The sequence below is a fragment of the Vanellus vanellus genome (genome assembly GCF_965231255.1).
Source record: "Vanellus vanellus genome assembly, chromosome: 9".
NCBI classification, from domain to species: Eukaryota; Metazoa; Chordata; class Aves; order Charadriiformes; family Charadriidae; genus Vanellus; species Vanellus vanellus.
Window position 1 is genome coordinate 17,979,670 of NC_138914.1, and position 14,389 is coordinate 17,994,058.

Here is a 14,389-nt window from a genome sequence, read left to right on the forward strand (position 1 = left end):
CGAAGGGGCCGTGGAGCTGCTCCATTCCAAAAGGTTGGGGGTGAACCTATCCCCCCCTCCTCCTGTCCTCCTTTTCAGGTGAAGCTGCTGCAGCCCTTTTGGGGGGCTGTGGGAGGGCCGGGGCTAATGAGGCTGCCCTCGTGCTGGGCTGGGGGAAGGGATGGGGCTGGTAAAGATGGAACACTGCAGGAGAAGCCACCAGCTTCTTGGCTCCTTCCCCTTCATCCAGCGCTGGGGGGATAGCCAAAGCTTTTGGGAACAGGGCCATGTGCCGAGGCTCCCTGGGGAAGCCCGTATGGATTCTCTGATGTCTCATACGGCCATGTCCCCTGACCCTGCAGCACTGGGGGGAGTGTGGCATGGGAGTGGTGTGGGTGCCACAGGGTCCTGCTTGCTGGCCAGCGGTCCCTGCTCAGGGTGCAGGTCAGCAGGCAGCCAGCGCTCCATCCCCGCTGCCCTGTCCCCTGCCCTGTGGGTGCACCAAGGATGGGCGCAGCACCCTGTGCCCCCCTCAATCCTTCTCAGCCCCCTTGCCCACCCAGCATGGCGTCCACAGACTTGCCTGGCTGCTGAGATGGGACCTGAGAGCCGGGTGCTTGCTAGTGCTTGGAGATCGTCCCATGCTGAACATCCTTCTCAGGGGATGGGCCTGCGTGCCCTCTCCCACCCCTCTGGGGGACCCCAACTTCCCCTCCCTTGCTCCCCATCCCCAGGGATGAGCCAGAGGGGCTGGCTGGGCTCAGGAGCCGGGAGTGGCTGGGATTGCTTCTTTTTTGGGGGGTGGTGCTGCAGCAAAGCCTAACCCGCTGGTGGCAGGCGACGATTTGGGGGTGCGTGGAGCTCTCGGGGCCCCCACAGGAGGATGGGGCCATCCCGCCTCACACGACACCCCTCCGCGCATCCCCGCCGCCCCGGGGGATGGGGATGGCGGAGAGGGGGGGATATGGCGGGGCCGGGCCGGGGCGTGCCGGGGCGTGCCGGGGGCGGTCGGATTGGGGGCCCCATAAAAGCTCGGTGCCACCGGCAGCCCCGGGAGCGGCGGCGGGGATGCGGGCGGCGGTGTCGGTGTGTTGGCTGGGGGCTGCGCTGCTGGCGGCGGGGCGCAGCCTGCCCCGGCTCCGCCTGCCCTACCGCGGTGAGCCGGGCCGGGGGCACCTGCTGCGGGGGGGGGGGGTTGTGGGGGGTGCCTGCCCACATCGGGGTGTCCTCAGTTCCCCCTCTACGGGGGTCGGGTGGGGGTTCGGGGAGCCTTCAGCTGTGGGCGCTGCGCCCAAATTGCGGGTTTATATGTTTTTTTTTAATTTGGGGGGGCACCTTGCGCTGGAGGGTTGGTTCGGGCTGAGGGTGGCTGCTCGGCACTTTCCGGTTCCCCACACGGGACGTGCGTGGGGGGTATCCCCCGAGGAGGAGGAAGGTGGGGAGCCGGGTGATGGGGTGGGGGGATGCGCCGCCGGGCTCCGCGCCCGCCCCGCCGCTTCCCGGGAGGGATCGTCTCCCACGTGGAGTGTGTGTGTGGGGGGGGGAAACTGAGGCACGGCGCTGTGCTGGCACCGGCGTGCTCGGGCGTGTGGGTTGGGTGGGTGCTGCGGGGCGTGGGTGCTTCCTCTGGCGTGGGCATCCCCGTGGGTGCTCAGCATCCCACCCGCCGCTGGGTGGTCCCCCGGGCGCTGCTCAGCCCGGGCACCCTCCAAGCCCCGCCGCACTGGGGTGCGGGTGCTGCGGTGCCGGGGGAGGAGGGCATCGGGGTGCTGCGCTGGGAGAGTGCTTGGTTTTAATTAAAACTCTCCCTCTGATCCTGCCCTGGCTCGCTGCATTCCCCCTCCCTGCCAGCTTAATCCATGGGCTGCTTCCAGCCAAACTTGACAGAGGAGTCCGGAGCGCCCCAACCTCCTACTTCTTGCCTAAAAGCTATGAACCTCCTCTAAAAAAATATATATATATTGCATAATGCATATTTTCCCCCTTTCCAAAGAGGGCAAGGGACTGGGGCAGCCCAGCTCTCTGAGAGCCCCGGGAGCTGCGGAGCACATCCCTGTGCCGGGGGAAAGCTGCCGTCTGCCCTTGTGCTGCCCGGGTTGGGGGTCCCCCGGCCCTGCGGCAAGGGCTGGCTGCGTCCCCGGCTCTGTCCTGGGGCAGAGCAGGCGGCCCCAGGGGCTCCCTCCCTGTTGAAAGGGGGAAACTGAGGCACGCAGTGTCCCCACTTACCCTAGGTGGTAGCAGGCGCCCGGGATGGCTCCCGGTTCTGCCCCGTGGTGGGATCGGTGTCCCCAGGTTGGGCTAGGGGGTTGGGGGTCCCGGCAGAGCCTGGCTGTGGGGCTCAGGTCTGGCTCGGCATCTGATCCACTGCAGACCGAGGTCCGGCCGTGCCGCGGTGTTCCCCAGGTGCGAGGGGCTCCTCGGGGCCGGGCGGGCTCCGTGGCCTCCCACAGGGAGCAAGGAACCTTTTGAAGCTTTTTTTTTTTTTTTTTTTTTTTCCCCTTCTTAAGCTGATTATTCTGTTCCTCTTCCAAATTGGAAGCAGAAACTGAAATATCCCATGAAACAAATTCTGCCACCGCCTTCTCCCTGGGGGGAAGAAAAAGAAAATGAAAATTTCAATTAAAACCATTAGAAGTTTCTGAAAGGAAAACTGCGGTGAACTGAAGCTGCTTGTGCTTAGCTTGTCGGCTTGGGCTGCGCGTAGCTGGTGGCTCTGGCTGTGGGTTGACGTTTTGGGGGGGCCATAGGGGAAGGCATTGTGCTATGGGTGCGGGGGTGGCCGTGTCCCCAGCTCTCCTCTCACTTCAAACTGCTCTTTTCCTCCCAGTTTGACTTCCAGCAGTGGCTGGTGTAAGAGGGGAAAGAACATTTTGCCGCTGCGTACATCAGGAGCACAGCCCGGTGCCCCCCGAACTCTCCGCTGTCTCCCCCAAGGGACCCTTGTCCTGCTGCGGCGGTGCTTGGGGGGTGGCTTCTATGGGACCCCCACCCTGGGGGTAAAGGGGTGCTGGGGATGGATGGAGCATGGCGGGGTGCTGCTCCCTGGGGAGGGGAAGGCTCCCCAAGCCGGTGTAACCTGAGGCGCAGGAGGAATTTGTCGGGGCTGGGGGAGAGGGGAAAGCCTTGCCTGAAACAATAAAAGGAGCCCGATGACTTTGCCAATGTTATTCTGAGCTGGGAAAATATTATTGCAGGGCAAGAATAGAAGGAGACGACAGTGTTTTCCTGGGCTGGGCCCGTTGATACGGGAGGACCCGAGATGCTGGGAGGGCACGGGGAGGAGGATACCCCCGGGGACATGGGGTTGGAGGGGCCCCTGGTGCCAGCTCTGCTTGCAGGCACAGGGGTCTTCCCGGTAGGGATGGAGGTGCTGGGGCTGTATCCCTCCATGCCACCAGCACCACCAGTTAGGGCACTGGGACTGCCCTTGAGCGACTTGGCAGGGACGGGAGCTGTGTGTGATGGGGTGAAGGTGGCAGTACCCTCCCCCGGGGATGGACCCTGCCTCCCTTTCAAGTCCCAGAAGGGGCATTTCCCACCAGGATGGGGGCATTGCGCCACTGGCCGCCTCCTCACTGGAGATGAACAAATGTCCCCCCAGCAAGAGCAGGGCTCGGTACCCCAGTGCCCTGGACTGCTGGCAGCTGGGTTTGTCCCAGAACCGCCTCCTCTCTCATGGGGAGATGCATGGGCGATGCTCAGGCTGGGGGTTTCCCTGGGGTCAGCAGTGATGGCTGGCAGCCTTCCCCGGCGGAGGGTGTCTGGGGACATGGCTGCGCTTATCAATGGCACTTTGTCTTCCTCCTCCTCCACCCGGCGGTTACAGTGGCCTGGCCTGGGTTCGGGGCGGTCGCTGGGACAGGGTTTCAAAGCCCACTGAAGCTGAGCCGCTCCCTCTTGCCCTCACCCTCTGCCACAGCTGGGTGGGCGCCACTGTGCCAGGATTTTTGGCTCGCTGATCCTGAAAGTCATTTCCCACCAGGAGCCAGTTGCGCCACTGCCCACGCAGTGGCGTCATCATGAGGGTCCCCTCAGTGTCTCATGGAATTCAGGCTTGGACTTGCTTTGGGAGCCTTGACCATCAGAGCCTGTTGCTTTGGGATGTGATGTCCATCTCGGGGATGCAGCGTCCCTGTGCCAGTGCCTTTCCCCAAGAGCCATCCCCATGCTGTGGTGGGGAGGAAGCCTCCCCGACAGCAAGGTCTGGTGGCGGGGGCGGGCTTTGTGTGCCCGTTTCCCCGTGGCGCTGGCTGGCTGCCTGCTATTGTGTCCCTGGCTGGCACCTGGGGCGGGCAGGACCTGCTTTCTGCCCACCCCATGTCCACTCTCGCCATAGTCCCGGGCTCTGTGCGAGCCCAGCTTGGGGCTGGCAGCAGGCACGGGCTTTGCCAGGCTCTCGTGCACCCTGATGCACTGCGGCACGGCCGTGGTAGGTGGTTCAACCAAAGCTTGCTGGGGGCAAACTTGCCTGGGACCCCGCTGCCCACTGGCACCGCGATTTTGCCCTCGGGCAGGGTGAGGCTGGGATGTCTGCGCCTCCGGGAAGGGATGGAGTTGGGCGCTGCTGCCTGCAGCGGCTGGGAGCAGCTCTTCTGCTGGCCCCAGGCAGCTCAGAGGGACCTTCCTGCCTCTGCACCCATCACAGCCCTCTGGTCGCCCCCTGAAAAAGCCAGGACCCCTTGGTGCCACCACCAGGCTGGGGGCGCAACCATCCTTTCACATCCCCGAGCAGGTGTGAAGGGCATTCGGAGGCTGGGAACCCCCATGGCACCCCTGTCCGTTTTTTCTTGCTGTGATGCCCCTTTGCTGCAGCATCCTCCGTCGGCTGGGCCCTGGGTGGGGGGGGGGTGTCCCAGGGGTGTGAGAGGGCACTTAGCTGTGGGACATAATCCATCGCATTTCCCTCCTGTCCTCCCGTCGGGTGACAACTCAGGGCCACGGGGCTGTGCTGTCCCGGCGGGGTGGGCTGTGGGCTGGTCTCTGAGGGAGCCCAGTGTGCGCAGCAAATGGAGGGCGGTGGGGGAATCTGCCAGGGAGCAGGACACCCCCCAGGCTCGAGGTGAACGCGTGTGCCTGTCGCTGGGAGGGGACATTTGGGGCGAGCGGTGCTTATGACACCCCATGGGTCTTTGGGGCTGGGATGGTTCCTTCTGATGTTTCCCTTCCTCCCTGGCAGAGCTTTTGAGCACCAACCGCTCCGTCCTCTTCTTCGGCCACCGAGGCTTCCTGGGCTTCCGCTCCCTCTACCTGGATGAGTACCGTGACCGGCTCTTCATCGGGGGGAAGGATGTGCTCTACTCCCTGCTCCTGGACGGGGCCAGTGCAGATGCCAAGGAGGTGAGCCGGGTCCTGCTGAGCACCCCGGGGTCTCCATCCCCACCCTCGCCCCCTGCATACTTCTCACCCCTCCGAGTGATGGTGCCCGGCCAAGCCAAGCGAAGCCACCCCGAAGCAAGACCTGCCCTGGAGATGTCCCTGTCCCAAGCGCCCTGAAATGCATCTGAAAACTTGTACTGCTTGGCAAAGGAGGGCTGGCTATTGTGGCAGCAGGGCAATTAGCCAGCAATTAGTCGTGGCTGGCACAGCCCGCCCCGTGAGCCCTGGGTGCTGAGTGGGGTCTCAGACCCTGCTCTTCTAAAAAGCTGCCATCAGGAGAGAGAGTGCTCCCCATCCCAATCCGGGCATCCCCTTTGGGGCCAAATATACAGCTGAATGCCTGCAGAGACAAGGAGCTAAAAGCAGCCATCATTGCAGCGAGCTGTGCCAGGGCTCAGCTGGCAAAGCCCCCAGACTCTCTCCCGGCTCCTCGTCGGGAGAGGTGACGGATCATAGCGATGATGCTGGGTGGTGGCTCCCCTCCTCCTTCACCCTCTCCGCTTTGACTTCTTGTTCTTTAAACATGGCTCTGGGCTGTTTCTAGCTGAAGAAAGTGGAGAAGGAAATGAAGTGCCCCTCAGCGTGCTGGGTCACCGCAAGGGGGTCAAGGGCTTGTGTACCCAACCTGCCCTTGGTCCGAGAGCCGCTGAAGGCTGTGGGGCACTGCAGCTCCATCGCTCCCTGCTGTCCCCCAGCACCCTTGCCCCAGGCCACCCACAAGTCCACCCCCTTCCAGCCCAGCTCTGGCCACCCCTGGTGGGACCACCCAAATCCAGCCCGGCTGCAGGCTGTGACTGCTGGGGTGCATCTCCCCAGGAGGAAGGATCCTGCCCCGGGTGGCAGGGTGGGAGCTCTGGGCTGGGTGGGCTCTGGGGAGCTGTTGGTCCCTATCTCGGTCCCTCTGTCCATCACCATGCCACCAGCAGCCTGGGGACATGTATGTGCAAGGCTGGGTCCCTGCTGTCCCCCCTCCCACTCCAGCAGGTCCTTTGTGTTTCAGATCTACTGGCCGCCCCTCCCTGGGCAGACGGAGGAGTGTTTTCGGAAGGGGAAGGACCCAGGGGTGAGTCTGTCCCTGTACATCCTCTGCCCTGACCTGGGGGTGTCCCCTTGTGCCCCGGTGCCAGCTGGCTCCCCCCATGCCGGGGCTGTGCTGTGTCACCCCGCCGGGGGTGACCCTGTGGGGCTCGCAAGGCAGTTAATGCTGGGGCAGAGCAAGGGACCATCCCAGTGTATGAGGGAAACTGAGGCAGGGAGTTGCCAACCAAGCCTGGCCATGTGAGACACTTGCACTGAGATCTAGAAATCTCCTCTCCAGGGCTCCGCTCAGCCCCGCGGTCGCAGACCGGTGGCCAGCGTGCCCCAAAGGTGGCTGCACCGAGCGGGCAGCGATAGGGCTTGGAGACAGACCTGAGCTGGGAGGAACCGAAAGCCCCGTGCTGTGCTCCGGACGCCAGCGATGTGGGGTGGCCCATCCTGGCTGTCCCCGACGGTGGGAAATCTGTAGCTCGATGAGGTTCCATGACCTCACTCCCCAAACCTTACCCTTCTTTGCATCCCCCCTGCCCCAATATGAAACAGGACTATGGCGGGGAGAAAGTCTCCGAGGCTCCCCTGGCCCAGACGAATTGCTCCCGGGAGTCCCCGTCCCGCTCTGTGTGTTTATTTTACAAGCTCTCACCGACAGATCCAAGCCAGGGCAGGCTCAATTTTTTATTTTTCTTGAACGTAAATATATACTTTTTTTTTAAACTTGCTATTTCAGAGGCTCTTTGCAAAGGGAAAATAAACAGCGGGGAGGCTGGGAACCCCCGGGGCAGCTCGGTGACGGTGTTCCCAGCGGACGAGGGGCCTCACATCCCACCGGGGGGGAAAGATGGGGGGCAGGCAGGGCTGGTGCTGGACGGGCTGAGCTGCTGAGCTAATGGTGGTGGTGCCCAAGCGGGAGAAGGATGGGAGCATTTTTCTGGTGGGAACCGCCAGGAGAGACAGCACAAGGTCAGAAGTGGCAGGTCTCCGGTTATGGGGGTGTCATTGCTACTGGTCCCGGTAGAAGGGGACAATCCCAGACAGTAGTGATCGGGGCTGTCCTGGAGGCTGCTGAAAATGCCCGTGGGTATCCGTCTCCGTCTCCCACGTTTCCTCCTTTTGTTTCATCCCCGGCACAAGCAGGAACACGGCAGGGAAGGACATCCCTGCATCTGGTTGTGTGATGGGTGCCAGGCAGAGGGGGGTCCCCAGGGGCTTGGAGCAGGGTGCAGGAGCTGCTGCGGGGACTTTGCTGTCCCGGCCGATGTGGGCTGTGTGATGGGGTGAGCACACGAGTGCCCGTGGGCAGGAAATGCCCAGGTGCTGGCTGGATCACACGTGGTTCCCCTGGGGATGCTCTCGGCAACGGGAGGACCAGCAAAAAGCCCCGTCCTTTTGCAATGGGCTGGGGTCCACCCAGATCAAGTCCACGCAAGCCCTGCCGGTGGGGCCAAGCTGCCGTCTGGCACCGGGGTGAAGGCAGAGAGCCTGCGTGCAGCCCAGCGAGCCAGGGCTTGGGCTCACCCATCATTGTAGAGCCCCAGGCAGAGGCAGGGAGCTGGTGGTGGTGGGTGAAGCACCGAGCCCCCTGTGACCCTGCCCCTCTCCACTGCTGTCTCCCCAGACCGACTGTGCCAACTACATCCGCGTGCTGCACCCCTACAACCGGACACACTTGTTGGTCTGCGGGACGGGCGCCTTCCACCCCGTCTGCGCCTTCGTCTACGTGGGGCACCGTGGTGAGGTAGGGCAGCACTGTGGTGGGGTGCTCATCCTGAGCGTCCCTGGTGGGACGCCTCTGGGAGGGAGATCCCCATCTTCCACCTCCTTCCTGGGGGGCTTCAGGACTGCATGGGGATGCTGAATGCGGTGTTTGCTCCATGCTGAATACCTGGGGTGGGGGGTGGGGGTGTCCCTCCGCTTACTGTGCATCCTCACAGCATCAGACTTGCCTCAAAAAGCAGGGATCCCGCATCCAGACGGTTCCTTTGGGAGCGCTGGGGCTGCAGGTGCTTGCAGAAAGGTGCCTATGAGCTGGGCAGGGACCAGTGCCAGCCCCTGCGTGCCCGGGCACGTCCCCGCTGCCCAGGGCACGGCTGGGGGTCACCTGCCTGCTCCCCCTCACCCAGCACACCTTCAGCCTGGACCCCGCCAGCGTGGAGACCGGCCGGGGCAGGTGCCCGCACGAGCCCAGCCGCGCTTTTGCCAGCACCGTCATCGGTGGGTTGTCTTCCTCGGGAGACTGAGAGCCTTTTGGATACCGGGACCAGGGACGGTCCCCGTGCCAGCCAGGGCTGGCTCTCAGCCCCGCGGTGGGATGTTTTTGCCAGGCGAGGAGCTGTACGCCGGCCTCACCGCAGATTTCTTGGGCCGCGATCCTGGCATCTTCCGTAGCACGGGGACCCGCTCTGCCTTGCGCACTGAGGTGGACCAGCGTTTACTCAACGGTAACGGTTCTCCTGTGCCCCGGTGTGGTGTGGTGGTCCAGAGGTGGCAGCTGTGCCCTCACCCCACCTGACGTGGCTGACTCTCGCTCGTAGACCCCAAATTTGTGGCAGCCCACTTGATCCCAGACAATGATGACCGGGACAACGACAAAGCCTATTTCTTCTTCACGGAGAAGGTGGTGGAGGCAGACAGCAAGGAGCACGCCATCGTCAGCCGGGTGGCACGGGTCTGCGTGGTAAGATGCTGGTGGGGACTGCGGGGGACAGGGATGCGCCAAGTCACAGTGGTGGACCTAATGCTCCCTGTCCCTGCAGAATGATGCTGGAGGCCAGAGGGTGCTGGTCAACAAGTGGAGTACCTTCAACAAAGCCCGGCTAGTGTGCTCCGTCCCTGGCCCCGGTGGCATTGACACCCACTTCGATGAGCTAGGTAAGGGGTGCATGGAGCTGGGGACCTCACCAGGGCCGGTCCCTTTCTTGGGAAGCTCTTGGGCTTTCAGGAGAAACCCCACAGCTTGGGTGTCTCATCTCCAGAGGATGTCTTCTTGCTGAGGACGAGGGATGGGAAAAGCCCAGAGGTCTACGCCCTCTTCAGCACCATCAGGTGGGTGGTCCAGCCCCAACCTCTGGGAACATCCAGCTGCAGCTGCCCATGACTTGCCCTGTTACCGTCACCATGTGGCTGCTGGCTGTTCTCCAACCTCCACCAGCTCTGCCCTGGTCCGTATGAAGACGTCGGTGCTCCCATGCCCCCCAACAATGCCACTGGTGGTGAGTGTGGCTCTGCTCACCCCATTCACCATCCCCTTTCAGCCATGTCTTCCAGGGCTCTGCTGTCTGTGTGTACCGCATGGCCGACATCCGGGAGGTCTTCAACGGGCCCTTTGCCCACCGGGAGAGCCCCCACCACCAGTGGGGCCCCTACGAGGGCAAGGTGCCCTACCCACGGCCAGGCGTGGTGAGCAACTCCCTGGACCCCTGGGTCTCCTTCGCTCCTCCGATTGCTCTTCCAGGGGGGCTCATGGGGTTGATCCTCCATTTTCTCACCTGCTGGGATGGGGTCTCTCTGGGATCCACCCTGGGATGGCTGGGGACCAAGGTCTGGCAAAGGGGTGGAGAAGATGGATCCCAAATTGGAAGGCGGGAAGGAACCCAAACAAAGCTTTGCAGGGCAATGGAGGAGGAAGGAGGGATGGGTGCTGGGGTGGCCGAGCTGAGCTGGTCCCCTCTTGTCCCCACAGTGTCCCAGCAAGACCACCAACCAGCCCCGGCGGCAGTACGGCACCACCAAGGACTTCCCCGACGAGGTGCTGCACTTTGCCCGTGCTCACCCCCTCATGTACAAGCCCGTGTACCCCCAGCACCGTCGGCCCATCCTTGTGAAGACTGACCTGCCCCACCGCCTGCGCCAGCTTGTGGTGGACCGGGTGGAGGCTGAGGATGGGCAGCAAGATGTCCTCTTCCTTGGGACAGGTGAGCAGCAGGAGCAGTGTGCAGGAGCTCCAGCGCTGGGGCTGCCGGTGGGCGTATGGCTGGGGTGCATGATGGCAGGGGGCTCACGCCTCCACCCTCCTGCCCACAGACGCTGGCTCAGTGCTGAAGGTGGTGGTCTTGCAGAAGACAAGCTTGGCCATGACCGAGGAAGTTGTCCTGGAGGAGCTGCAGGTTTTTAAGGTGCCATTTGCTGCCCTGCACACAAGGGAGGGGGGTGGCAGGGTGGGGTCATGTTGGGGACACACATGGGGAAGGAGGCTTAGGGCTGTCACCGCACCATTGGGCACTGAGAGGTCTCAGGGCTCCGAGGGCAGAGGGCAGCTAGGGGCTGTTTTCACCCTCCCCAAAAACATTCCCGGTGCCCCTGCAAAGCTCTGGCGGCTCTGAATGATCTGGGCTCTCCGTAGTGAGGTTTTCGCCAACCTCACACCCACTCACCTCCTCTGCAGGTGCCTGTGCCCGTCACCCAGATGGAGATCTCCGTCAAGCGGGTGAGTACAGCCGCAGCTCAGCCACAGGGTTTGGGACAGGGCAAGTGACCAGGAGGGACTGTGCTGTTGTCACCAGCCTCTCGAAGCTCACATGGTGCTTGCCCTGAGGGGGGTCCCAGCTGGGGAGTCGGGGCACCGTGCCCGCAGGTGCACCCCATCTCGGTGCTGTTCCCCCAGCAAACACTCTATGTGGGCTCCAGCCTGGGGGTGGCCCAGGTACGGCTGCATCGGTGCGAGACCTACGGCACTGCTTGTGCTGAATGCTGCCTGGCCAGGGACCCCTATTGCTCCTGGGACGGCACCGCCTGCACCCGCTACCAGCCCTCTGGCAAGCGCCGCCACCGCCGCCAGGACAACCACCATGGCAACCCTGTGCACCAGTGTCTGGACCAGAACCTGACTGGTGAGAGACTGGGGAGGGCCCACAGGGCTGCAGGCTTATCCAGGTGCCCTGAGAAGTCCCAGGATCCACAGCCCCTGGCACACAGAGGGGCTTGCGGCTATCCCAGGTGGGCTGGGGCACCCTCGTCTCCTCATCTCGTAGACCAAGGGGTGCCCCAAGAGAAGGTGGGTGCTGCTGGGGCTGGGGTCTGTCCCCAGGGAGAGGGGACCACATGGTGGCCCAGGGGAGGCTGACACCCAAGTGCATGGAAGCCCAGCTCTGCCCTCCCCGTGAGCCCGTGTCTGTCTTTACCCCAGTGGATGATTTTGAGAACGTTGAGGAGAAGGTGCTTTATGGGGCGGAGGACAACAGCACCTTCCTGGAGTGCACACCCCGGTCCCCACAGGCCAGCGTGCAGTGGTTTGTCCAGAGACCCCCTGACGAGCAGCGGGACGAGGTGAGACTCCCCACATGCCTGCCTTGCTCCCCTTGCGAGGGCATGGGAGGGACATGGGGCTGGACCTGGACACCCACCCCCACCCCCCCACCCCCAACCTCATGATGGCCAACAGGTGAAGACGGATGAGCGGATCCTGCAGACGGAGCAAGGGCTGCTCTTCCGCAAGCTGCACCGCCACGATGCCGGCATCTACTACTGCAAGACGCTGGAGCATGGCTTCACCCAGACGGTGGCCAAGACAGCCTTGGAGGTGATCACCAGTGAGCAGCTGGCACACACCTTCCCCCGGGAGCGGGGGGATGAGCCCCCGCGCCTGCCTTGCCCTGAGCCTCGGATGGCACCGCAGGCTCCCAAAACCTGGTTCAAGGACATCATGCACCTCATCAGCTCCCAAAACCTGCGGCGAGTGGACGAGTACTGTGCCCGCCTCTGGTGTGGCAACAACCGCCCCCACCACCGCAAGAACAAGCTGGCCCAGACCAAGCATGCCCTGGCCAGCGTGGATGTGGGCAAGAAGGGACGGGTGACCAAATCCCCCAGTGAGAGGAACCGTGTGCCCCGGCAAGCGGCAGCCACTTAGAGAGGGCAGGGTAATGGACGTGGGGTGGCCATGGGTGAGGACTGGCTCCCTGTGCTGCTGGTGGCCCCATGGGACTCCTGCTCTTGCAGTGGTGCCAGCCCCATCCCTCCATTTCCCTGGCTGTGGTGGATGGGATGCCAGGGCCGGCTCCTGGGCAGGTTCCCATCCCTCTTGGTGGCTGCAGGACCACCTCTGAAATGGGTGGCGTGGTGGGACGCACCAGTCCCACATCTGCGTGCCATGGTGGGTGTGGAGCCACAGTCACCAGGGTGGGTTGGGGCTCGGCACGTGCGGTGCCATCCCCCCAGGAGCTTGCTGGCTGGCTTTCTCTGCAAATAAAGAGGCCGAGCGTGGTGCCGGGGGGGAGCGACTGATTGCTCCAGGCTCTTTCCACACCAGCACAGGACCTGGGAAAGATGATGCCTGCTCTCATGGGGGGGAAAACTGACCATCATCCCAAAAAGCCTCTGTGCCCAGGATGAGCCCTGTTGTCTGCTGTCCTCGAGAAGCTGGAGTCATACCGTGCCACCCAGGGTGTGCCCTAGGGGACAGGGCTCCCTCCAACCTTCCCTGTAGCACCATAGCACCAGGACATGTTCAGCAGTCTGGGTGCAGCTCCCCTCTTCCCCTCTGTCCCCCGTCCCCCTCCCCAAGCCACAGACCGTTTTAGGGCTGGGCAGGATCAGGGAGGAAAGCAAATGGCTGTGGGCAGGTTAGACCCGTTCCTGGGTAAACACAGGAGAGGCACTGATGCCACCGCTGTCACTATGCCCAGGCAGGAGCAGCAGGTGGCCCCAGCGCAGTCTGGGGGGGCTGCACCCCAACCCGGGCGTGCTTCTGGTGGTTGGTGGCCCTGCGGGGCTGGGTGGGACAAGGCTGGTTTGGGGAGGCTTGATCCTGCCTGAGGGAGCTAAACCAGCACCCAGAGCCTCCCCCCAGTGCAGGGGTCGGGGGTAGGTGCGTGGAGAGCACCCGCAGGCTGCCAGCACCGTCTCAGGCTGCCGGCAAGGTGCTCGCTTGCTTTCCTCATGCGACATGAGCTCACTTGCTCGGCCAGCCCTGGGGTGATAAGGATCTCCCCTTTCCTGAGGCAGGGCAGCCCCACACAATGGTGTGAACCGCAGCCCTGCCGGGACGGGCATTGTTCAGAGGCAGAGGAACGGGAAAGAAAAATAATAATAATAATTAAACCCCCTAAATAGCTCGCGCAAAGCCAGGTCATGATATCATCGTTCCTCCCTGTGTGTGTGTGTTTGTGCTGCAGCAGCGGAGCACCATGGTTCACCGCGGTGCCTTTGATGGGAGCAAAGTCCCCCAGTAGCACTGCCCCGTCCCACGGCACGCCTGTGAAGACGAGCTCTGGGTCCCAACCCTCTTCTCCAGCTCCCCATCCCACCTCTCCTGCAAACTCATGGCACCTGCATGGGGTGTCTCCAGGAGTGGGAGGGCTGTAGTGGGGCTGGCGGGCTGGGACATGTCCTGCAGGGAGGGGAGCAGAGCCAGTAGCACTGATTTATGGGCCAGACTGGAGCCAAGCACGTGGATTTGGTTAATTGCAGACCTGGGGGGCACAGAACGATAAGCAACAAGTAGAGACAAGGGTGTAAAGCCAGAAATAAGAGACAGAAGTCTGATTCCTCAGGGCTTGGATTTAATGGCTCTGAAGGCCTTGCAATGAGCCACACCACTGAAACACGTGCACCTCAGTGCCCCTGATCAACCCCCTACGCTCAGTTGAGCAGGGGCTGGGCTGCCCATCCCAGGGGAGGCATCAAGAGGGGCTCCTGAGGCCTCTGCTGCACGAGGGACTCAGCCCGAGGTGACCTGTGGCAGAGGCTGGAGGTGTCACCAGGGCCAGTGATGTTTCAAACTGAGCAGGAACAAAGAGCAGAAGAAACCAGTCCCCAAAAGGGCCTCCCCCTCCTGGTAAATCTCCATAAATCTCCATGGTGGCTGAGCCTGGCCTCCCCCCCCCCCCCCCCAGGGTAGGTTTACATCAGTAAGGCTGGAGTAGGAGGGCTTTTGTCAGGGGTGCAAGCAGGGCTCTGCATGGTTCACGTTCCAGCCTTGTCTCTCATATTAGCCAGCCAAGAGGCAACCTTGGTCCCTAGAAACTTCCAGGGGGTGAATGGATACGAACACGTCCTCACC

General features: G+C 63.0%; 1 protein-coding gene across 1 annotated transcript; it reads left to right on the forward strand.

The window, feature by feature from the left end:
- Positions 1-1,047: 1,047 nt before the first annotated feature.
- On the forward strand, positions 1,048-13,450 carry SEMA3G (semaphorin 3G; the record flags this gene model as incomplete). The annotated part of the gene is made up of 16 exons (XM_082487885.1): positions 1,048-1,135; positions 5,156-5,316; positions 6,356-6,418; positions 8,009-8,128; positions 8,514-8,604; positions 8,715-8,831; positions 8,925-9,067; positions 9,147-9,261; positions 9,366-9,435; positions 9,645-9,789; positions 10,073-10,304; positions 10,414-10,505; positions 10,775-10,816; positions 10,994-11,219; positions 11,516-11,655; positions 11,771-13,450. 16 exons carry the CDS (start codon positions 1,048-1,050, stop codon positions 12,236-12,238), a joined length of 2,313 nt encoding a protein of 770 aa, XP_082344011.1. The 3' UTR covers positions 12,239-13,450.
- Positions 13,451-14,389: the final 939 nt, after the last annotated feature.